We start from the raw sequence: 24,911 nt of genomic DNA, 5'->3' as shown, positions 1-24,911 counted from the left end.
AGTTGTTTGCCTAAGTGTGTGCCTCACCTGTTCTGGGGTCCTTAGAACAGAGTATGGGTCTAGCACAGGTGTCCAGGAAACAAGGAGCAAAGGAGAGGGAAAGAAGCCAGGGCTCCCAGGTGGAAAACAACATTTCCTCCTGGCTGCTGTGCCCACCTCTGTTAACTGTCTTCTATGCCTTAGCTCAGTTAATCGACACGATAATGTCCCATGAACCAGGCACATAAACTCCTCATTCCTGTGATGTATAGAACCTACAGCTTCTTTCAAAGGTCAAGATAGAGATGGACTTTAAAATCATTTCACTTGAAATAATGTACTAAACGCAAGCGATAAGGACTGATTTTTATGATCCTTATATGACAGGTCAGCGTTGCCATAGTTAGTATCTTCGAATAGCATACCAGAAAAGGCTAGATAAGGCATTTTAACTTCACACTGTTCTTAAGTGAGCAAATTATAGCACAAATACGTAGAGTAGCTCCATGTAGTTGTTTTTTTTAAGTTAAACAAATCGCCACTTAAAAAAAAAAAAAAACCTTCATGTTTCTTTCAAACCTTTCTTGCTGCAATTAAGGGGCCAGATGCCTTACCCTTGTCACAAAATAGAGAGAACTCCAACTCCTTAGTTATATTTAGTTTCCGGGCAGTGGAAGAAGTACCTCATCTCCCACCATTTCTCATCTCGCAGCATTTGTTTCAGACATATGTCTTACATCTCTTGACTGAGCTCATGTTATTCCCTGCCTAAAATAATCTACCCTCCCTAAGGCCTATTCCTTCAAAGCTCATCTGAAATGTCATCTCCTCTGGGAGGGCTTCCCTGATTCCCACCCAGTGTTGATAGCTCTGTCCCTATTCTGAGATCCCAAATACCTAAAAATCATTATAAATCATGTATATCCAAGAAGGCTTTAGGAAGGCAAACCCTTGTTTGACTTATCTTGTCTTCCCAGAACCTGCTACATATAGTAAGTACTCAGAAAATGCTGGAAAAGACCCTCTCCATTCCTGAACTGTCATCTAAGCACACTATAAACAGATCTATTAGGGGTGTTAGATCAAGGGTCCTATTGCACTAAACTATTGTTCCTCCTACAATAAGTTTCTCACACACACACCACCACATTGAGCTAGAACAATCTTTCTGACACTCAACTCTTCTCCGCTCAAACCTTGTCACTCTATAGGACCCTCAAAATAAAGTCCAAACTCCTCAATTGTACTGACTTGGCAAGGCCCACCCTTGTTAAACCCAGCTGTCCACATATTCTGTACCCTACTTACATAGCAAAACACCACTGGAGAAAACAGAACTTAAAAGTGATTTCACTTTAAGGTCAAGACCACAAACTTCCATGTGTCCCCAAAGCTTCCCAGCAGTCCTTTACATCTCTGGTATACTTGTTTTCCTAGTTTCCAAAGTCAATATTTCATACTTCTTCCCCTTTTGTCAAACCTCTAATATACCTACGCCTTGCCATTAACTCATGACTTGCTTGCTTTCTTCTTTAAGAAAACAGAATCAGTCAGAACTCAACCACCAAGCTGCCATACTCCCTGCCTTCACCCTCATTTAACGAAGCGTACTCCACCTGTGTACAGATTCTCATCTCTTCTTGCCTTCTCAGTCTTCAATAACTTCATTCCTGAAATTAGCCTCCCTCTCTGGCATCATCAGTTTCTTCTTCTCTACCCGATAATTCCCAACATCATACACATGGTAGTTTTCACATTTAAAAAAAAGTCTCCCATGATCCCCTGGACCCAACCATCATAGTTACTACCCCATTTCATTGTTCCCCTTCACAGGGGGGAAAAAAACAGCTTTGAAAGAATTCTTTGTACCCTGAAGAAGAAGAAAGTAGGGTAGGGAGGTCAAGAAAGATCTAAGAATATGGCACTTGAGCTGAGACCAGAATGAAAGGAGGGAGCAAGATTTATGGGGGGTGGGGGGGGGGATCTTTCTAAGCAGAGGAACAGGAAGTACTAGGGGGCCCTGGTTTGCTCAGTGGGTGAAGCATGGGACTCTTAATCTCGGGTTGTAAATTCAAGCCCCAATGTTGGGCGTAGAGAGTTCTTAAAAATAAGAATCTTTTAAAAAGGAGGAGGAGGGGGAGGAAGAAGAAGAGAAGGAAGAGAAGAAGAAGGAGAAGGAGGAGAAGGGGAAGGAGAGGAAGAAGAAAACAAGAAGTACTAAAGCCCTAAGCTGGAAGCCTGCTTGACTTGTCTGAAGAACTGTGAAGCAAGCAGTGTGTCTAAAGCTCAGTGAACAAGGAAGAAAATGGCAGGTAGTGAAGCCAGAGGCGTAGCCAGAGGTCAGAATCCAAAGGCCATAGGACTTTGGATCTCATTGTAAATGTAATAAGAAGCCAAAGTGTCACAAGCAAGGAGATGGAAATCAGCTAGTTTGTATCTTAGAAGGATTGCTCTGCTGTGTGTGGTATCGACTAGGGTGGGTAGGGACTTAGGAGAAACACAGACCCGCTGGGAGGTCGCTGTTGTGGTCCGAGCCAGAGACAACGAAGGCTTGGATTAGGAGGTGAGAAGAGATATTTGAAAGTAAAGCTCATAAATGCTGCCGATGGGTGGAATAAGGAAGGTAAAAGAAGGAGAACAATCGATGATGACTAAGGAGTTTTAGCCTTCGCAACTGGGTGAATGGGGGCACTGTGGAATGGAAAGGGGGAACACCCAGGGAGGGGGAGGAAAGATAGGAGTGGGGCAGGTGGAAAGCAGTAGTTGGGGACAGATCCCACACTGGTTTGAGAGACCTGTTGTCATCTGAATGGAGATGCTCAGTATGCAAATCTGGAGTTCACGGGAGAAGTCAGAGCAAGAAATAAGAATCTGGGAGTCAAATATAAAAGACATTTAATGCCGTATATGTTAGTTCTCCAGAGAAACGGGACCAATAGAATATATAAATAGAGAGACAGAGAGAAACAAACTGGCTCTCAGGATTGTGGGGACTAGCAAGTCCTAAACCTACTGGACAGGCCAACAGGCTGGGAAGGCCAGTGGTCCTAATGTTGCGGTGTTGAGTCCAAAGGCAATCTCACTTCCTTTCTCTGCAGGAGGCCTCGGTCTTTTCTCTGAAGGACTTCAACTGATTGGATGAAGCCCACTCATGTTATGAAGGATAATCTGCTTCCCTCAAAGTCTACTGTTTTCAGCGTTAATCACATCAGAGAGTACGTTCACAGCAACCGTCTACACTGGTGTTTGGTCAAACGACGGGGCACCATAAAATTAACCTTCACAGGTGGGACTAGATGAAGTTACCCAGGGAGTTAATATATTTAAGGAAATGAAGATGGTCCAGGAACGCAAAGTGCAAAGGAGGAGAAGGGGCCAGCAAAGGAGCCTGAGAAGAAACTGGAGGGAGGTGGGAGAGAAACCAAGAGAATGTGGTGTCTCAGAGGCCAGTGAAGAAATGCTCCCCGAAGGAGGAAGACCCACTAGATGAGAAATAACGACAAGATACAAACCGAGCCATGGAAGTCAGTCGTTGTTGATTTTTATGAAAACGATGGAGGAAACAAAGCCTAATTAGAGGACGCTCAACCAGAAACAGAAAAAAGGACATGAAGGTAGTGAGGACTGCCAACTCTTTGAAGGAGTTTTGGTATAAAAACACAAAAGAGGGAAAGTAGCTGAAGAGCAACATAGGATCAAGGAGGGTGTTTTGTTTAGTTTTATCTAAGAAGCAAATTACGATAGCACGTTTTTATGCTGAGAAACCAATCTAGTAGAGCGAAATTTGGCAATTTTCAAAGAGGAAAGGAGCAAGAGGAGGTCATTACAGAGGCAAAGTCCTGTGAATGTGCATCCATTGCACAGCGTCGACTTCAGTCAAACCCAGGCTCGATCAGTGACCAGACTGTCCAGTTACTCCGCCTCTCAGCTTCCTTATCCTCTTTCTACAAGACCCTCTTTGGTCCTTCTACCTCTTTATCTCACCCAAACCTGCCCTCCGTCTCTACAGCCCAGCCGTTAGCCTTTTTTCAGTCTCTTTAATTACCTAACCACAGGTCTTTGCTAACTCCCAGCCGTTCATCAGATCTGAGAACAAGCATGCCTTCCCCGAGGAAACTACCACATGGGTCAAGTCCCCCAATGAGGTGCTCCTGTGTTACCATGCATTCTTTCTGCCTGCTACTTATCACAACTGCAGTTATATTTTTATAGACGATTATTTGATCAATGTCGGCCTCCCCCTAGAACAGCACAGCTCAACAGAATTTTCTGTGATGATGAAATGTTCTGTATCAGCACTGTCCAACCCACCTGTGATTACTGAGCACTTAAAATGTGGCTGGTGCAACTGCAAATCTTAAGTTTTTATTTTATTTAGGTTTAATCTGTTTAAATGTAAGTAGCCACATGTAGGCAGGGTCCAGGATTACTTATGCTCACCACAATGTTCTCAGTACTTAAAGCAGTGTCCACACACAACAACAACAACAACAACAACAACAGTGCCCACACATAGTAATAGCTCAATAAATATTTCTTGGAAGACTCAATCTGTAAAATGGAGATAATACTAGTTAATTTGTGGATCCCATCTTTTTCAGAGGAAAGGAAAAAAGACTTTACATGGCAACTCTCAGGGGTTCTCAGCCCTCCTACAGAGATGAATTTGCCCTTTTAGTTTGATCCATCCCAGAGGGTAGTGGGGATAACGAATGAGAACTCTTTGGGTGGCCTGAATGAAATAATATCTGTAATATGGCTAGGAGCGTGCCTGAAACATAGTAGGTGCTCAAATGTGGTGGGCCATCAACTTCAAATAGGGAAAACAAATAATGATGTGGGACAATTGGGGAAGGCCTCACAAAGCAAGTGATCTGAGGAATAATGAAGGTAAAAGTAATGGGAGTGGGAGAAATACCTGAGAATGTTTCTGTGCTTGCTGAAAAACCCCTCAGGTATAGAAAGATAATTATCTTGTCCATGGCCACCTAACTAACAATCGGCAGAGCTGAGACTGACACCCGGTCCTTGGCAATTACCACAATGCTGTTCTATGTCTTGAACAGAATTTTTTCTAGGCAGAGGGAGCAATACGTATAAAGGCACAGCTGTAGGAAAGAAATGGTTTCTGCATGAGATGCAGAAGCATAAGCGGAGATGAAACCATCAATATATGTTGAATTCACTTTAGGTTCACAATGCAGATAAGTGTCTGGTTCATTTCCCTACATTCTCAGTTAATCCTCCGAAATCACCTGAAGGTTACACCATATGAAAAACTGAAATTTCAGGAAGTTACGAATCTTGCCAAAGGTCACAAAAGAGCTGTGTTGGAGTAAGGATATAAATCCATTGTTTGCCTCACAATTCAGTAATAATATATAGTGAGGTAGGAGCCAGAAAGAGGCGAAAGCATCATGCTATAGGGACACACACCAAAAGACGCACTGGCTTTCTGACAAAGACCAGGGTAGACTTCATCCATGAAACGACCACCCTGAAAACTTCGAAATCCTGCGTGGAGGACCATGATCTCTGCGACACCTTCTTTGACCAAACATGGAACTAGTCACTCCTTTATTTCTCACATCAAGCTACATCACAACTGTCTATGTGTCTGCCATGCGTAGAACACTCATTTATTGAGCACCTCTGTGCCAGGACCTTTATGTTCTCTCGTTAATCAATGCAGTAATGCTCTGGGATATGTATTACCATTTCCATTTGCAGATGAGTAAACCAAGGTTACGTGAGTGACCCAAGCCAGGTCTGACAGCTAGTACAGGATTGTCGTCTCATAGTCTTCTCTCTCCACTACAATATTCTTCACACAGTGCCTTTCCCATGGTAGGCTGGCACTAGAGCAGGCTTTCAAATGCGAGCGAAGAGAGTCAAAGGTGTTCTTGTAAACCAGCTTGGGCAGGAGAGGTGGGGGGAGTCCGAATTTGTCAATTTCTGTGATACAAGTACTCCCGCTTTGGCTGATTTCAAGCTATCAACCTGCTTGCAAAATTCCTCAATGTTTAACTACGGCTGTCTTGAGCCGGTAGCAGCAGCTCCAACACACCCCCTGAAGCTCAAGGTCATCAGGTACAAGCTCCTTCCCCTCCTACATTTCCTCTTCACTGCACTTCTCTATTCTTGGACTTGACTGCAACCTCAGAAGGATAAGGATTGTTCTACCTCTGCTACAGCACACCTTTACCAGAGCCCCACAACCTATTCCAATTCCAAGCGGTGTTAGGAGACCCCACATCCCTTAAACATCCTCTCCCTATCTTATTTATATCCAGGACTATTCAAGCCCTTCTGCCTTCAAACATGCCCAGGTCTACTCTTTTGTAAACATCTGACCGACCCCACAGCCTCATCCAGCTTTCTACTGACAAGCAGTATGGCCCAATAGTCATGAGAATCTCCTCTGAAGTCACATAGCCTGGCTTGACTGCAGACAAGATGCATGCCTTTAGGCGAGCTCTGTTATCTCTCTGCCTCAATTCACTCAGCTATAAATGGTGATAAATATAGTGACTACACCTCATGTGGTGGCAGTGGAAATCAGATGAGTAAGTAGATATAAAGGGCTCAGAATGTGGTATGTACTCAATATCCAACTTATTATCATCATTATGTCCTTATGCATGGTGTAAATCTAGGAAGACCACAGAGCGGCTAAGAGTTTGGATTTTCTCCTTTGACAAATTACTTATTCACTGGCAACAATGTGTTACACTAGATGCCATTAAAAGCTTAATTCAAGGGGGCAACCTATTCATTTTTCTTTTAATTAGCAGTCTGTGGCTAAGCATACCTTTTTCCGTACTTATCTATCCCCATTACTCAAAACTTGTGCTTTATCTGCCGGAAGAAAAATGTAATTTCCTTAAACAACTTGCTAAAAGAAATGGAAAGGACATGAGAACTTCTAAAAAACATTTTGTATTGTATGTACATATACACATAATGTACATATACTAGAACATGCAGAAATATTCTCTTTCCGCGCTCTACTTGTTTTAGGTCTCTTGGTATCTTATTTCAATTCTAGAGGAAAGAAAATGTTTTTAATGTCGAAAACCACTGGCCAGCAGAACCTCGGGAGATACAGGCTCTAAAGAAGAGTTGCAATCAACTCTCGGATGTCTCGTCTGAAAAAACTGGAGATCAGCCACCCTTACCGCCAGCCAAGGGGCTGTGTGAGTACTCATTAATAGTGATCCATAGCTTTTAGACCCTATGAAAGAACAGCCATACAGTTTATTACCACTGTTAGTTTCTAAATTTTAAACCCTATTAGGTAGTTGATACCAAGAAGAAGATCCCTCTCTAATTTCCCCAAGTGCCAAAATTCCAGAATCCCAAGACAGTTGATGACTACAAGTCATTGGTGGAGGGCTACAGTCACCTCATGAAGTGGCCTTGGATCTTCCCGGTTGGCAACCCGCACTCCAGACCCTGATTTGAACTGAGAGTGATCTATGTCTCATTTACCACCGTAGATGTATTAAGACCAACTTTTCCACTGTAAAGATAAATGAGAACATTGTAGTTCTCCACCAAAATGTTTCTGAACTTCCTAATCTACAGATCCACAATATCTGTAATAATCTTTCAATAATCTCAGAAACTCTTTTGATGCTGTATTGCAATGCGTAAGGCTGGACCACCTCCTACTCCCCTTGATAAGGTTCAATGCTAACCATTACGTTAGTTGACTAGGCCTCTAGTTCAGTCATTGTTCAGTCACTGTTCAGTCACTGGTCTTCCTAAGACAGCAAAGTATTTGCCAGCTCACTACTATTATACAATAACCATAGTATGGTGCCTCTATACTTATGATTTAACTAGGAGAAAGGGGCACCCGGGTGGCTCAGTCGGTTGAGCGCCTGATTTCAGCTCAGGGCATGATCTCACAGCTTGTGAGTTTGAGCCCCGCATCAGGCTCACTGCTATCAGTGCAGAGCCCGCTTCAGATCCTGTCCCCCTAGCTCTCTGCCCCTCCCCCCCCCCACACTCTCTCTCTCAAAAATAAATAAAACATTTACAAAATAAAAAAAATAAATAGGAGACAAATGCATGGTTTATATGGAAATTATTATCATTATCTTCAGATGAACCAACCTCAGCTATTCTGTAGGCAAACCCAAGATGTTATTAGCATCACTAACTGGACTCTTGGCTTTTCACTGGGCACTTGACTCCCAAAATAAAGGTTTCATTTCCCCGTCTCCTTTCAGCACACATATATGACTAAGTGACCAAATTCTGGCCAATACAACATAAGCAAAATATCAAGTGCAACTTTCAGGATATGTTCTCGAGTGGAAAGGACATGCCCTCCTTCAGCTCTTCTTTCAAGCGATGGCCAAAATTTGGACCCCCATCTTGGAACATAAAATGGAAGACAACTGCTGAGGACTGTGGAACATGAACACAGGTAGACTCAACATTGGATCCAGCACTGTGGAGTACCATGCAAGCCTTGGACAGACTGCCTCTATCTCGACTTCTTTTAAGTGAGGGAGAAATGAGCTTATGTCTAGTATCAGCCACTGTCATTTTGGGTCTCCTGTCACATGTGGCCAAACCTAATCCTAACTAAGACACTTATGTTGCATTGTAGGAAACACATTCACATTATAGGATTTTTAAAACTTTTTTTAATGTTTATTTATTTTTGAGAGAGAGGGAGACAGAGCATGAGCAGTGGGAGGGCAGAGAGAAAGGGAGACACAGAATCCAAAGCAGGCTCCAGGCTCTGAGCTATTAGCATAGAGCCCAATGTGGGGCTCGAACTCACAAACCGTGAGATCATGACCTGAGCCGAAGTCAGACGCTTAACTGACTGAGCCACCCAGGTGTCCCTATAGGAAATTTTAAAAAGAAAGAAAGAAAGAAAGCAAAGGAAGAAGAAAAGCCATTCCAAATCTCACCATCCAGATGCAGTCAAGATCTAAGGCTCCCGTTTCACTCCACAGACTTTCCCTGAGTGTTCTTCTTCACCTCACCTGTGGTTCAAACGCTCCCAAATCTATACCTTCCGCTCGCCCAGACCTACATACCTACTATCCATATTGGACAATCATCACATGTCCAACACCAAATTCACCATCTTCCCTGGTCTAAATCCTGTCTCTTCTCTTAACGAATGCTACCACCGTCCTCCAATCTTCATTGCAGAAATCAAAGCGGCGGGTTTGACTTCTTCCTCCACTTCATCCCACACTGGGTTGTGAATGTCTCCCTTATCAAAACTTTTCCCTGACGAAGAACCAGATTTTATTAGCCTGTATTTCTTCAGTGTCTATTACACTGGCAAGATAGATGCACAAAAACATTTGAGGGATTATTCATATTTTGTGTATTTCTTTCTAGTCCTTTTCCTATACTGTTAAAAGCAAGACAGAACTATTCTGTAAAATCGATTTTAAACTCTTGGCTTTTTTCATTAAACATTATGGTACAGAAAATTCCCCCATGCTATTAAAAACTCTATGTGAGTCATTTTTTTAATGGCTGCGTAATATTACATGAGTTAGCAGCTTCCCCTAAGCACTGACTGTATATCAAGAACAGTGCTAGGCATTTTACATACATTCTCATTGAATCCCCACTTTACAGATAAGGAAACAAAGGCCCAGAGGAGCAAAGAGCCCTCTACTTGTGGTGACTATGACTAATGATGCACAATAGATAATGGGCCCATGAAAGACAGAACTCATGTCATTTATGTGTGAGAGCAGGCCCTCAAATATTGTTCAAAGAATGAAAAGAATCAACACTTGACTAGAATGTATATCTGGCAATTAAAGAGAGTTTTATCTTGCTTTATAAAAAGCTTAATCTAGGGGCGCCTGGGTGGCTCAGCTAGTTAAGCATCTGACTTCGGCTCAGGTCATGATCTCGCAGTTTGAGGGTTCAAGCCCATGTCGGGCTCTGTGCTGACAGCTCAGAGCCTGGATCCTGCTTCAGATTCTGGGTCTTCCTCTCTCTCTGCCCCTCTTCCACTCATGCTCTGTCTCTGTCTCTCTCTCTCTCTCTCTCTCAAGAATAAACATTAAAAAATAATAAATAAATAAAAAGCTTAATCTAAATCTAACTTTTTCATATCTGAGTATACTGGGAAGACATTAATTAAACAGGATGTTAGATGCATTATAAACATTATCCTATTTTTTTATTTTTATTTTTTATTGAATTATAATTAATATATGGTGTTATATTCATTTCAAGTGTACCATATAATTATTCAACAATGCTGTACATTGCCCAATATAGTTTTAATCCCCTTTATCTATTTCACCCATCCCCATACCTCCTTCCCTCTTCTATGGCAACTACCAGTTTGCTCTCTGTACTCAAGAGTCAAACATTATCCAATTTTTTTGTTTAAGTTTATTTACTTATTTTCAGAGAGAAGAGAGAGAATGAGCTGGGTAGGGGCAGAGAGAGAGGGGGACAGAGGATCCAAAGTGGGCTCTGTGCTGACCACAGAGAGCCTGATGCGGGACTCAAACTCACAAACAGAACCATGAAATCATGACCTGAGCCACAGTCGGACACTTAACTGACTGAGCCACCTGGGCATCCCAACATTATCCTATTTAATCCTTACAATGCAAACAGAGTAACAACACTATCCCATCCTACCTGGTGCAGATTTGAACCCAGGTCTGTGTGACACAAAAATATATTTTCTACTTCTTTATTTAAGAGGAGTCCTTTCACGGGCGCCTGGGTGGCTCAGTCGGTTAAGCGTCCTACTTCGGCTCAGGTCATGATCTTACGGTTTTGTGAGTTCGAGCCCCACGCCGGGCTCTGTGCTGACAGCTCAGGGCCTGGAGCCTGTTTCAGATTCTGTGTCTCCCTCTCTCTGTGTCTCCCCACTTGTGCTCTGTCTCTCTCTGTCTCTCAAAAATGAATAAATGTAAAAAAAAAAAAATTTAAGAGAAATCCTTTCATAACATGTGTGAGTTGTTTTCTTGAATAGATACTCAGCTTCCCCTACCTACCTTGCATTCATTCCAAAACAGCAATTTACTTGAATAGAGGTGTATGTGTACAGATTCTTATGTGAATGCTACATAACCACTGGTCTCCATCCTCTTGATCCATCACATAAGGGCAAAGCATACACAATTGGTTCAATCAGCACAGTGGTTATTTCCACAAATAGCACTAAAACAGGTGTAAAAAGCAGTCTGGTCGGAGGCGGGGGGTGTATGTACAGAAGTTAGTGAGGAACACCGTGACCTACAAGATCATAAGCACAGTTTAGATCAAAGCACGGTTCAGCATTAAGAGCCTAGCCTTTGGAGCTGGATTCCCTGGATTTCAAGTTCCAGCTGTATCACTTACTGCTTGTATGACCATGAGCAAGTTACCTGGTCTCTTTGTGCCTTCGTTTCCTCATCTGTGAAATGGAGATAGCAATATCTGCTTCACAGAACTCTGTGATTAAAATAGTTAACATTTGAAGTGCTTAGGGCAGTGGCTCATCGATATTACCATAAAAGGGTTTCTTGCTATTATTATTATTATTCCATAAGGAACATGAACAGACAATTCAGATAACTGAGTACAATAAAGGAAATACAATTCAGATCTTTTAAAAACTGCCTCATTAATATCAAAGAAATACAAATTATAATAAAGCCACATTTTTTTTTTACCTCTCAAATTGGCAAACAATAAGTTTGAAAAAGCTCTTATCATGTGGCACTGGGGTGGCTCAGTCAGCTAAGCATCCAACTCTCGATTTCCTCCCAGGTCTAGGAGTTCGAGCTCTTGCATGGGGCTCCATGCTGATGGTGTGGAGCCTGCTTGTAATTCTCTCTCTCTTCCTCTCTCTCTGCCTCTCCAGCATTCTCTCTTTCTCTCCGTCTCAAAATAAATAAATAACTTTTTAAAAAAAGAATATTAAAAAAAAAGTTCTTATCATTTCTTAACACCCACTAACTATGGGGAAAACTGATTGAATTCGTGCAATTATCAATTAGCACACATCATTTAAAAGGCTCTAGAAATTTAGAAATGTTAATACTCTGATTCAGATATCCATTCTGGTAATCTGTCTTATGAAAAGAATTCTAAATACAACAAAAAATTTAGGTACAGAGAAAAATATTTCTAACCTATTATTCCATAAGAGCAAATAAGACTGGCAACAGATTATTTATCCAACCATAGTGGAATGGCTAAATAAAAGTATTGTATGGAATATTTTATATCAACTGAGAAAATCATTAATAACTTTTAATAACATGCAAAAATATTTTTAAATAATAAAACAGAACATAGGATACATAAAACATATACAATAACAGTGGTTCTCTCTGGATATAACTACATGTGCCCTTTGTGTTTCATTTTACTGCGTTCTGCAAATTCTCTAAAATGAACATTTTTACAGGCAAAATCAAAATGCCTAAAGAACATTTTAAGCCGCATCCATAAAATAAACAGAACAACCTTCTATGGATCCCCACTCCCTACAGCACAAAGCCTCTTTACTTTTCCACTTTTATCTCTCATCATTCTCTCTACCAGGCACTCCTTACTAGATTCAGTCTAAATAAACAAGCCATGATGTTTTCTCATTTGTTTTGTCTACAGCTATGAATTCCTCACTCGCCCCTTTTTTCCCACCAGGAAAACACCTGTCCAACATGCTGTCACAAGCACTCTGTGATCCTGCAGCCTTTCCAGACACTGGATCACACTGAAATTAGAGGGGAGGCAGATGGGAACAAATAGAATGACCTTAAAAAATGAGACTGTGCCTTCCTCATCTTTTTTCTCCATCGGTGCTTAGTACATACATAGGTGCCCAAACACATCTGTTGAATGAATAAACATCAATACCAAAGTGGTAAGGTCTGAGCTAGCCTAGGGTACCCCTGAAGGGGTTCCCTATGGTCTGAGCTAGTCTAGGGTACCATGTTCCTTATGGTACCTCTGAAGGGGTTTTTATTTGTTTAAAAACAGCAACCCTTGGAGAGGCAGCTGGGGAATCAGACAGGCCTGGGCTTGACGCAGCAACACTGAGCAAGTTACTAAAATGCTGAGTATCTGCTTCCTCACTCATAAAGCAGAGTTAAATCCAGCAACCTCACAAGGTCACTGTGAGGATTAAGTAAGAGAGATGTGAAACACGGGCATTGAAAAAATAGTTCATCAAGAAAAATAAAAAAAATAAAAAGATAAAAAATTTTAAAAAGTTCATCAATATAACTCGAATGTTTGTTCCTTTCCCTCTCGGCAAAGGCATTAAAGCCGTGCCCTCTATAGGCAGCCGGGGGCAAGGATGATACACATCGGAACCTCTGAGCCAGTGAGTGACATATGGCATCCCGATACTCACTTCTGGCAGACTGTCACACAAGTCCTCTCAAACCTTCTATCTGTTTCCCACGCCGACGGGTGAAGAATATGGCAGCAGCTACCAGACCACGTGAAGATGATGACACCGATGTCTGTTCCTCGGATCAAAGCCCCCGGGCAGATACCCAAGCCACGATACAAGGCTTCATAGAGCACCAAGCCCTGTGAGTGGCAGCTCGTCCACAGGGGCAGCTGAGGCGCAACCGTCACGGGGGCAGCTTGCACAACCTCCGGTTAAACCAGCCACCGTCACATCCAGGAACACGGATCATAGTATCAATACCACGAACATCATACATAAGGAGGGAGGGTGAGTCATAAAGGGCTCTGAGGAGGCAGTCAGAGGAAACCGAAGGGAGGCACCAGGAATTACCAGTGGGTTCACCAGCAAGCCAACTCTCCTCTATGTGAGTACTTTTCCAAGCCTCGTTTCCTCATCATAAGAAGGTGATATCACTACGGACCTCACGGACGGCATTTGGAAGATTAAGTAGGAGGACACGCATAAGCCTCTGGCACAGGGAGGATGGCATCTATGACCATTACCACTGCCCACACACAAATACTAACACGTGCCTCCGGGGTGCTGAGCTCTTCTCTCTCCAACACCCATCTTGGGAGATCTGAGTGGATCCGGACAGCTGTTCTCAAATAATAACCTTAATTTGTATAGACTGGTCCGAAAGCCACCCCAGAAGAGGGAAGAAGGAACTGTCAGGGTGGCAGGGCAGGCTCCTGGCAGCACAGCTTTCCTTCCCGATTTTCCTTGACAGATGATACCACTGCCATCAGGAACTCCGCAGAGCCACTCCAGTGCCAGCCCGGTTAGGCGGCACCCTGCGCCGGCTGCCACAGACATCAACTCTACAAGCAGCGGAGGAGGCTTGCTGGGGGGGGGGGGGGGGGGGGCGCACAAAGCAAGTCTAACTTTGCAAGAACACAGTTCCCTACTCCTCTTCCAGCGCTGAGTACACAGCAAGTCCTCAATAAACACGCTGGATGAAGAAAAGCACCCGCCTGATTCTATACTGAATACCCCTGCCCACCAATGACCCCCTGGCTCTTTGAGAACCTGCTGTGCTCCAGGCACTGTGATTAGGTAGCCAACACGGGTGAGAAAATAATGCCTGTGGAGGGTTCCTCATGGAAGCGATTCCTTCACAAAACCAGCACTTAGAGACCACACGAGCCCAGTCCAGCTTTGCAATCCCCAGCTTCTTAAAGACACGGACCTGACCACGTATCTCTCCTGTGTGGCTGGGTCTGAGGCCCAGCACGTGCTGAGCAGTGTTCTTCCTATGCCAAGGACAAGTAAATCACATAGAATCCAAAGTTCTTAGATTAACACTCATACGTCCTACTTGCCTTAGTACTCAAGATGTCAAACTTTTGGTGTCAGTATGCCTTTATACTCTTTTTTTTAATATAAGTTCTTTTTTCTTTTTTTTTAAAGTAGGCTCCACACCCAACGCGGGGCTCACACTCATAACTGCAAGACCAAGAGTCCCATGCTCTACAGACTAAGCCGGCTGGGCGCCCTGCCCTTTATACTCTTAAATAATTATTGAGGACTCCAAAGAATTTCTGTTTATATGGGTTATAGCTATCAATACTTACCACATTAGAAATGAAAACTGACATATTTTAAAAGTATTTATTTATTCTCTTAAAATATTCATAAACCCATTACATGTTAACTTAAATAACATACTTTTAAAATAACTATATTTTCCAAAACAAAAAAATATTGAGAAGGTTGGCATTATTTTACATTTTTGCAAACTTTTGTCTATCTGGTTTAATTGAAGACAGCTATAGTCTCCTATCTGCTTCTGCATTCAATATATTGCAATATATTGTTTCAGTAGAAGCATACGGAAAAAAAACCACTCTCGCAAAGACAACGAGTTGGAAAAAAGGAGAAATATTTAATAGATTTTTCAGATAATTGCAGATATTCCTTGATACTACACCAAAACTCAACAAGTAATAGTTGATTAAAGGTAAGTTGCAACGTGGAATCCGAAAGCAGATGCATGAGGTTTCATACTCTGTCACATTAAAAACCATTGGAGTATCTTGAACTCTGAATGGCTCTTTTACCCATGAACAACTTTGTAAGATCAAACATTGATCATTCAGAAAACAGTCATTCACTAATGTATACAGATTTTCTAAATGCTGACATATTTCAATACACAATATCAAAATAATTAGATTCATGATTGTTACATCGAACTTCATCAGAAAAATCTTTAAGTCCCGAAAAGCTATTGAGCTCACACGCCAGGTACAACTTCTAAGATTCTGATTTTCATCTGAAAGCCCAAATTGTATCATGGGCAACAAATACGATCAGTAGTTCTCCCTGAAGTGACTGCCTTGCCTTGTTCATTTGGGGAGAGATGTTTCCTAAATGCCCTGGTATGAATAATCCAAATAATTTGAATAATTTGATTGTCAGTCAGTCTTTCAACATTTTTTTTTTTGGTTTTTTTTTTTTTTTTTTTGGGGGGGACAGAGAGAGACAGAGCATGAACGGGGGAGGGGCAGAGAGAGAGAGGGAGACACAGAATCGGAAACAGGCTCCAGGCTCCGAGCCATCAGCCCAGAGCCTGACGCGGGGCTCGAACTCACGGACCGCAAGATCGTGACCTGGCTGAAGTCGGACGCTTAACCGACTGCGCCACCCAGGCGCCCCTGTCAGTCAGTCTTTAAGGTACACCTGGTGTTCCCTGAGAAAAGCAGCCAGTTCAGTTTGCAGTGCAAACTACGAGTTGCACAAGTGCTTCTCCTGGAGACAACCATCATGCTTCATGGCAGCAAAATCACTTTATGCGTACTTTCCTCGTCACACAGAATATGAAAAGATGTCTGCTCAAACGGTTGAGATTCAACAAAGGCAATGATTTTCCCTACCTCATCGAGAACAATCTTAGGTAAAATGGCCATTTTCTTTTATTATGAGTATGGTGGCAAAGACTATAATGGAAACTAGTACCATCTGGTGGTACTTGCGAAGTTTGGTTCATGCTAAACTTCAGCAGTTTTACCCACAACTGCTTTTGCACCGTCAACGAAACTGTCAAAACGGTAGAACAGTAAATAACATCTTAAACATTATTAGAAAACAGTTTTGACCTTGAGGACCTCCAAAAGATCACAGGCATCCCCAGGGGTGTGCAGACATTTTGAGAAACGCTGCCTGGCTCCATAAATCCTGATCTGTTCCCGCAAGCTGCGCAGCCAGTAAGTCAGCACGAAAAGCAAGACAGCTTCTTATGTGTGATGAAGCGGTAAGCGAAAACCCAGAGATCACCAATTCCCTCACCCAGCACGAGGCTCCCGTCCTTCGACTACAGAAGCTGGTTCAGGCTCCCGTCCTTCGACTACAGAAGCTGGTTCAGGCCAAACCTGTCCCGACTCATATACTTCAGGTTTTCTTAAGGTGGGACTTTACCAAGGGGTGAGTGGGAGCGCCCAGCTGTGATCCGTAGATCCACGGACACTTCCTCGGTAAGGGGAAAGAGCTTCCTGTCTGATTAGTGTTGCCAGAATTAAAATGCCTTTACTAACTTGCCATCCACCCGTGGCACCTTTGTCATACTCTGTGCCGTCCGACTCATGCCCCCTTTGGGGCACCTGGTACCTCTGTCATACCCATCCTCCTCCACTGTTACCTCCCGTACTTTCCCCATCCTTAACAGACATGTTCATTTGTTTTATCTTGTTAGTTTAGTTAGTTTGTTGTAGGTTTCCTGATTCACACCAAGTTGCAAGTTGACTTAACTCTCCCAGGAAAACTTACATTTTTAAAAGGCTACTTTTTGACCCAGATGAAATTTTAATTATTGGGGTTTCCTTCTATAGACTATGGAGTATTAGGGGCAAGAACTTTCCTTGTTCTTCTGGAACAGAAATGCTATCATATGAGGGGAGACAGACAACACGGTATTATGGGAAGAACACAGACTTTGAAACTAAACAAGGCTGTGTCCAAATCATAGCTCCACTACTTATATGACTTTAGGGAAGTTGTTTGACTTCCCTGGAACTCAATTTCCTCATCTGTAAAATGTGGATATGTTCCTTGTAGAGTTCTTGTGAGGATTAATGAATTTGAATACAAGCCCAGAATAGTCCCCATGAAGCACAGGCACTCAGTGGGTGGGACGCTCTCTGTGTCGGGGAATCTGTCTTTAGAAGGATCAAAGAATAGTTTCCTGCCCCACAACTACCTCCTTCCTCCCGACCCAGAAATGAGCTTTCTATCTCAATTACCATGTCTCTCTCTCTAGCGAAGTCTCTTTTATTTTCAAATACTATTTGGTATTTGAAAGGTGGCAAATTTGTAAAAATAATAAAGTTACCATGAAACCAGTACATACTGTACCTGTAACTAAACTCAAGGTTAATAGGAAGAATGATTTCAACAACAGGAAACTCATACCAAGGTTACAACCTAGGTAGACTACAGGCAAATACGAGTAGTCCCAGGGAGTGGTTTGGCTAAATGGTCAAAAAGAGGAATCAACAGGTGAGAGCTCACTAAACAATACAAACCTCAAAGGAGAAAAATAAAAGCCAGACAAAACAGATTAAATAAAATATACAGACAGCAGATATAATTTACATGTTAAGCAGAATCTTACCTGCTTGATCAAGTTCGAGCAAAAAATAAGGAACACACATGGACTTAAATAACTTCTTTACCTGGAAAAACAAGAGGGAGAATAAGGCAAAAGAAAAAAAAGGCTTTTATCCAGCTTTTTACTTTCCTCTTAATCAGCCCTCTCCTTTGCAAATTTACCAGCCCATTTTTATGCAACCCACAAGATTCTCCCTGTTGACAGTAACGATACTTAATGGGTATTTGAAGTCTGTTGACTCTACTCTACGCTCAATGACTCACCTGTATGGCTTCATAAAATACATTTTACATGTGGAGTGACTCCGTCTACCCCATTATAAAATGGGTTTAATACTAACCATGTTTAAAAATACACTGGAATACTAAATATTTCCAAAACAGGGGCGTCTGAGGGGCTCAGTGGGTTAAGCATGGACTCTTGATTTCAGCTCAGGTCATGACCTCACATTTCCATGGGATTAAACCCCTGCTTGGGATTCTCTCTCTCCTCTCTGCCCATCACCCGGCTTGTGCATGCTCACGAACTCTTTATCCCTCTCTCTCAAAATAAATAAACATTAAAAAAAACATATTTCCAAAACATACATGCAACCCTGAAGAAAAAAAACACATCCTACAATAGTCAAAGTATTATTTATTTTTTGGCCAAGTAAACCTCAACCAACAAATCAATTACAAAAGTCACATGCTCAAGATTACACAAATTGTAATGGTAAAAAAATTTTACTGGAAGGGTAAGAGTTAGTTTTGCCAAATCTGCTCCACTAAATGACATTTAAATTACTGAGGAAAGAGACTTTAAAATGACATTTATATTTAAGACACAATAGCCTATCATTAATGCTTTAGGAAAGAACTACATTTCCTCCAGCTTCTACAATCAAATGGCAAAGGCCAGTACTATGGCCTGGAGTTTATAGAAATGACCACTAGAGAGAAGGTACTCTTGTCTCATTCTGATTTAACTACAAAAACAGTAGGCTGAAATATTTCTATCATTTTTGTAGGACCCAATACAACATTTTGATAAAAATGAGAAAACGAGTTCATTCACACAGCCTCAGTGGCCTTCCTCCTAAACTCCTCTGGACAGCCTCTGTGCCCCAGTATGGATTGAGCTCCCCCTGGGAGCTGAATGTACAGTTACAAACAGAAGAATCCTTTAGAAGAGTGATGGGGTGAGAAAAGAAGAACTTTAAGGAAAGAGCAAGGAAAGCTACAGCTGGGAGACCATCTGGACAAAAGTCAATTCATATTCCAGTGCTCATTTTCTAAGACTAAAAATAAAAAGTTCACACACACACAAAATCATGGATTCTTCAGACTTCCTTAGCGACTTAATTTTAGAAATAAACCATTTGCAGTTTGTTACAAGAAACAAGTTTTCCATATTTACAGAGTAGTCCTAAAAGCGGCTCCTAAAAGTATCAAAATTTGACAGTACGTGAAATGTAGACAATATATGCTCTCGGTTCTGGGGTACACATGACCCTACTTCAAGAAACCATTAGGTCGGTTACTTTAACTCTGACCAAACTTTAGCATTGATTCACAGCGTAAGATTAAAGGTCTGTATTGAATACCATTAGCACCGGTTTCCAGGATATTCTATTTGATAAAAGTAGGGGATGGTCAACTTTGCCTGTAAAACAGACACACTCTGGAGAAACGGCAGTGGATCTGGGTGTCAAGCAATGGATGAGCTGTAATGAGACCTCATTTGCTAATTCCGACTTCATACTTTTAATTTGCCACTGAAATATGCATAAGAAACAGATACCACATTTTCTGAAAAAGGAGAGAGTTATCTCTGCACTATAAAGCCCAGTCTTCGCAGTAGGATGTATGCAAAGCACACACAGTGATATGTTATGCAACAAGCAGGAAACTAACTAATGTAGAATTTCATTTCTCTGTGGGCATTTCCCAACTTGAATTAATGCAAATTGCGTTACTCATCCCGGAGAGAAATATAAATTCATCAGGTCAAGTACCGATTTAAAAATGCAGTTTCTCCCATTCTGATTTACTCACATCACAACTGCTAGATGATAAAATCAAAACTGAAAGAAAATAACCTGGGCAAATTCTGTGTCAAGGTAATTTTTTAAAATAATATAATAAAAAATTAAAATAAAACAAAAATTAAAAAGGCATGCCAACAGTCAGTACATAAGTTGTATCCTCACAGAAGAAAATCACTATTTTTACTAGAAGAGACACCTAACCATCCTTCACAACCAAAGACATTGAAAATTAATTTCCATATTAATTGGCACAAATCTGAAAATAGCTTATCTATGATGCATTCAGAAAAACTAAGGAACTAGTACTGGTTAAGGTAAAACCAGAGGATTATTTGTCCAAAAGATCTGGCATATCCAGGAATGATTCAGATAATGGCATTAAATAAAGTTGTAAGAATTACTATATATTTTAATACAATAAATATGCAAATATCTGCCACAAATTTTATTTGGGAAATTTATTCCCAAATTTTGTTTATTTCCCAAATAAATAAATAAATATGCAAATATCTGCCACAAATTTTATTTGTGAGATTTATTCCCAAATTTTATTTTATTTATTTCCCAACTTTTATTTGGGAAATGTCCATCATTCCCAGAGTACATTTAATTGAGTAAAACTGAAAAAAAGAGAAGACTTTGCCTTTTCAGAGTCAAGGAGGAGAGCTAGGAGATGAAGAAGTTAGTAGAATTCAGAGAAGAGATAGTAGAAATAAGTGTAATTATAGATCAAAGAGCTCTGAGATGTCAGGGAACACGGAAAGAAACTGCCCATCATTACTAGCAATCCTGTATCCTCAATGCAGAACTAGAGCAGAGTCAAGACTGCAATTTTCCAATTCCTTACTAGTGTTTTAAAATATAAGTAGAGTGACAAAATCCTGCCTGGCATTCAATGACAAAATACTGTCGGCATTCAATGGTGACTACTAATACTAAGTGTATGCTATAGGCTTTCAAGTGCTTTCACATAGATTTGAAATTATTTGGTCCTCAGAATAAAGCTGTGTATTTAACAAGTATAGTAGATAAGGTGGCCTTGTCAACCTTATTGTTGAGGAAACTGATTTACAGAATGAGAACTGATATCTTTCAACTACAGTGTTCCTTCAACTACACCACCATGTGCATAGAGTTTTGGAGGGAGAGGTTAGTTTAGAAAAAACAACTACTTTATAATAGGAGTAACTGTACTTGGAACAAAGTTAGATATTTGTTGATTTCCACTTAACTGAGCCTCAATATTGGTGAAGGAAGATCACCATCCAAGATTTGAAGTCTTGATAGAAAAACAGGAGGGAAAATAGTTCTTAAAAACATTATATAGGGACACCTGGGTGGCTCAGTCAGTTAAGCATCCAACTTCAGCTCAGGTCATGATCTCGCGGTTTATGAGTTCGAGCCCCGTGTCAGGCTCCGCACCAACGGCTCAGAGCCTGGAGCGTGCCTGGGATTCTGTGTCTCCCTCTCTCTCTGCCCCTCCCCTGCTCACACTCTGTCTCTCTTTCTCTCTAAAAACTAAATAAACATTAAGGTTGGCTGTTTTTTGTAAAATAAAAATAAAAATAAAAACCATTATTTGGGCATTTATTATGTGCCAGGCATGTTCTATGGCTTCTATAAATATTAGCCAATTTGATCCTCATGACAAACTTACGAGATAGGTACTACTATTACCCACATTTTACAGATGAGGAATCTGAGGCACAACAGGTAGGGGGAAAAAAAAGCCAAGGTCACATGGCTAGTAAGTCACAGAGCCAAGATCCAAATTCTGACTTTAGAGTTCAGGCTCTTCATCATTATTTGGAAACAGAAAAGATTATACAACCACATAAGTTCAGAACTAAAAGGAATCTCAATTGTCAGTTAATCCAAGCCCTTCATTTCACAGATTACACAAACAACGAAGATGAGCCTAAAAAGACCACCAGTGCTAGATGAGGAAGCTCCCAGAGGCCGAGAATTATGCGGCAGATTTCTAATACCCAGCCCTCTACCAAATTCTCTGTTTACCGCCTATGCTAATCATTTAGAATTACCTTAGATCCTGGGATACCTTAGATCATTTTCCTCTTTAAGCCTAGGATCTGCCTTCTCAGTTTGACTAAACCCCCTCGGGAGGGAACTTGTGCCTCCTATGTCTTTGCAACCCTGTTCCCAATATGATGTCCTACACAAAACGCTCCACGATGGCATTAATAGGGATGAAGCTTCAGGTGACAATGAAGCAGACTATGTATCGGTAAGAAACCGAGAAGAAAGGTTCTGCCTACTTTCAGTGTTTCCACTGCTTGCCCACCTTCCCTTCTTCCTTATTTAGAACAAGAGCACACACACACACACACACACACACACACACACACAGAGTAATGAGTAATAAGTAATAAGTAATAAGTCAAGAGATAGACAAGCTGAGAGAAAAATTGAACTTTATAAATTACAAGTGAACCTGGACAGAAGGCCAGCTATGTTCACTTAAGAATCCACTGTGTCTAGTCCTGGAACTATCCAGAGTATAATTTAAAGCTAAGCTTCAGTGACCTTTGAATGTCCTCAACCTTCCTATAAAGCACCCGATCGGGTCTTTCAATTCTCGACATCATTCTGTGGTTTTAAATCAGGCCGGATTAAACCAATGCTCCCTATGGCTGCGATTGCTGACCTTTTCTCTCAGATAACCTAAGGTTAAGAACCAAGTAGGAAGCACAGTTTATTCTTTGGGAAGTCATTTTCCCCCATAATGAGCATGAAGAGATACTTAAAATTTGGAAGTACCTTAAGTAACAGCATCTTAGGAAATATTCTCTGTAGACAAGCCTAATGAGGAGCAAATCACCTGGTTTGGGAACTCCCCCACCCCAACTCTCCCTGACTTTGAGTACCTGAAGACATCCAGTATTTTGCAAAAGCTCAGGAAAAGAGATGACTCAAGCAACTTTTTGTTCTCGAATCTTCACTCTCCAGGGACTCTGAAGAAACATCTACACAAACCACTTCCTAAGGTGAAATCCAATTGTTTACAGCTGAGCCCAAAAGTCTGTCAAATTTCTAGAAGGCAACAGTTTGTGGCCCCTCCTAGAAGTTGAAGCCTTACCTCAGCACAGCGCTCGCATGTGGACTTGCTGAGGATGACGACAGGGTGGCTGTCTATACAGGCCCTAAGCCGGGCTCTGGGGTCCAAGACCCTCGCGCTGGTGGACCCTGAGGGGCCACTCGCACCAGTGGCTGGGCGTTCTGGCAAAGGTGGACTGGGGGGATGAACCTTAGCTAGAAGTAATGGAAGCAAAGATGGTAATTATCAGAAAGGAAAACATGATGATGCATTTCCTAATATTAGGTTCAGTCTCAAAGCCTTACAATTTTAGCCCCAACCACCAAAAGAAGGAGTCTGAGGAAGGACTCTAAAATGGATTACACGTCCAGTCCTGTCACCTGACTGGAGCCTTCTGGCAACTCACCCAAGATTTCCAATTTGGTTTGCCACACTCGAGATTAGTTCTCAGGGGACCCTGACAAAAGACAGCAAGAGTCTGGAACCTCCCCGAGGTAAGAGGGTAAGTAACAGGTTCTAGACACCGAGGGCCACTTATTACCCCACCCCCACCCTACCCACTGGTTTAAAGGCAAGGAGGCCAAAGATCAGAGATTGTGGCCCTTTCTCACATAACCCTGCTCAGAGGCACAGGATTAGGCAACTCAAACCAAGACTTACTCCTTTTTCTCCAGCTAACGCCTGGACAAGCAGACACAGATCTTCAGGCCACAGGCACAGCAAGATTAAAAAAAACAAAAAAAAACAAAAAAAAAAAGTACTTTCTTCAGATTCTTTGCTTTCCTGCCCAGGATTTTGCTGCAGTCCAATCGGACACCATGACAAACATGACCCAGCTTAGTGGTATGTTACCCCACGTGACACCACTGTCATCTTGGGCATCGCCACCGGCCAAAACCACGGAGAGATTGCTACCTCTGGCTTGTAAATATTTTAAACTAGCTATCTTCTCCAGGGCCCACAAACAAACCAAGCTCAATCCTACCCTTATGACCTGCTCTGCAAGTTATTTCCTCTCATTTCCGCTTATCTAAGACCTAACCATTCTTCTTCACTCTCCTCATCATCTTCATAGTTGATATTAATGTTTACCCAGAACTAGACAGGGGGTTAATAGTTGTATGCATCACCTAATTTAATCTCTACAGGGATATCATTAGATAGGCATTCCTACCATCATCCCTACTTTGCAAATAAGGAAACAGACCCAGAGACGCTAAGCAAATTCCCCAAGTTTGCACAGCTTACAATAAGTGATGGAGCTGAGACTCAAATGTACGTTATAATTCTCTAGAACCCATGCATCTTTTAAAAACAGCTTTATTGACATATAATTCATATACCATAGAATTCACCAACTGAAAGTATACAATTCGATGATTTTTGGTCAGAGCTGTGTAACCATCACGAGAACCAATTTTGAAACATTTTCATCACCCCAAAAAAGAAGCCCTGTGCCCATTAGAAGTTGCTCCCCATTTTCCCCCAGCCAGCCCTCCCCCTGTCCCCACCTTTAGGCAACCACTACCCTACTCTGTGGAGTTATACAATATGTAGTCTTTTGTAACTGACTTCTTTCACTTAGCATAATGTTGTTTAAGGTTCACCTATGCTGACAAATAGCATTTCATTGTATGAATATACCCTATTTTTAATCTATTCATCAGTTGGTGGACATCTGGATTGTTTTGGCTATTGTGAATAGAGCTGCTATGAACATTCACGCACAGGTTTTTGCTTTGAATTCCATTTTTCAACTCTTTTGAGGAAATACCTTGTAGTAGAATTGGGTAATGTTAAATCTTCTGAGGAACCA

At 41.6% G+C, this 24,911-nt stretch overlaps 1 protein-coding gene across 1 annotated transcript in view; it reads right to left on the bottom strand.

Moving 5' to 3' along the window:
- The window catches only part of TXNRD1 (thioredoxin reductase 1), a 94,764-nt gene extending 71,482 nt beyond the window's left edge, over positions 1–23,282 (bottom strand). The window contains exons 1-2 of the mRNA XM_007096468.3: positions 23,138–23,282; positions 18,015–18,075 (exon numbers count right to left, since the gene is read on the bottom strand). Of these exons, the coding sequence (XP_007096530.3) occupies positions 18,015–18,054 (40 nt within the window). The 5' untranslated portion in view covers positions 18,055–18,075; positions 23,138–23,282. The remainder of the gene's footprint in view (positions 1–18,014; positions 18,076–23,137) is intronic.
- Positions 23,283–24,911: the final 1,629 nt, after the last annotated feature.

The sequence above is a fragment of the Panthera tigris genome, chromosome B4, assembly GCF_018350195.1.
Source record: "Panthera tigris isolate Pti1 chromosome B4, P.tigris_Pti1_mat1.1, whole genome shotgun sequence".
Lineage (NCBI taxonomy): Eukaryota > Metazoa > Chordata > Mammalia > Carnivora > Felidae > Panthera > Panthera tigris.
Note: the sequence above shows the minus strand (reverse complement) of the source record. Positions and strands in the feature narration are given on the sequence as shown.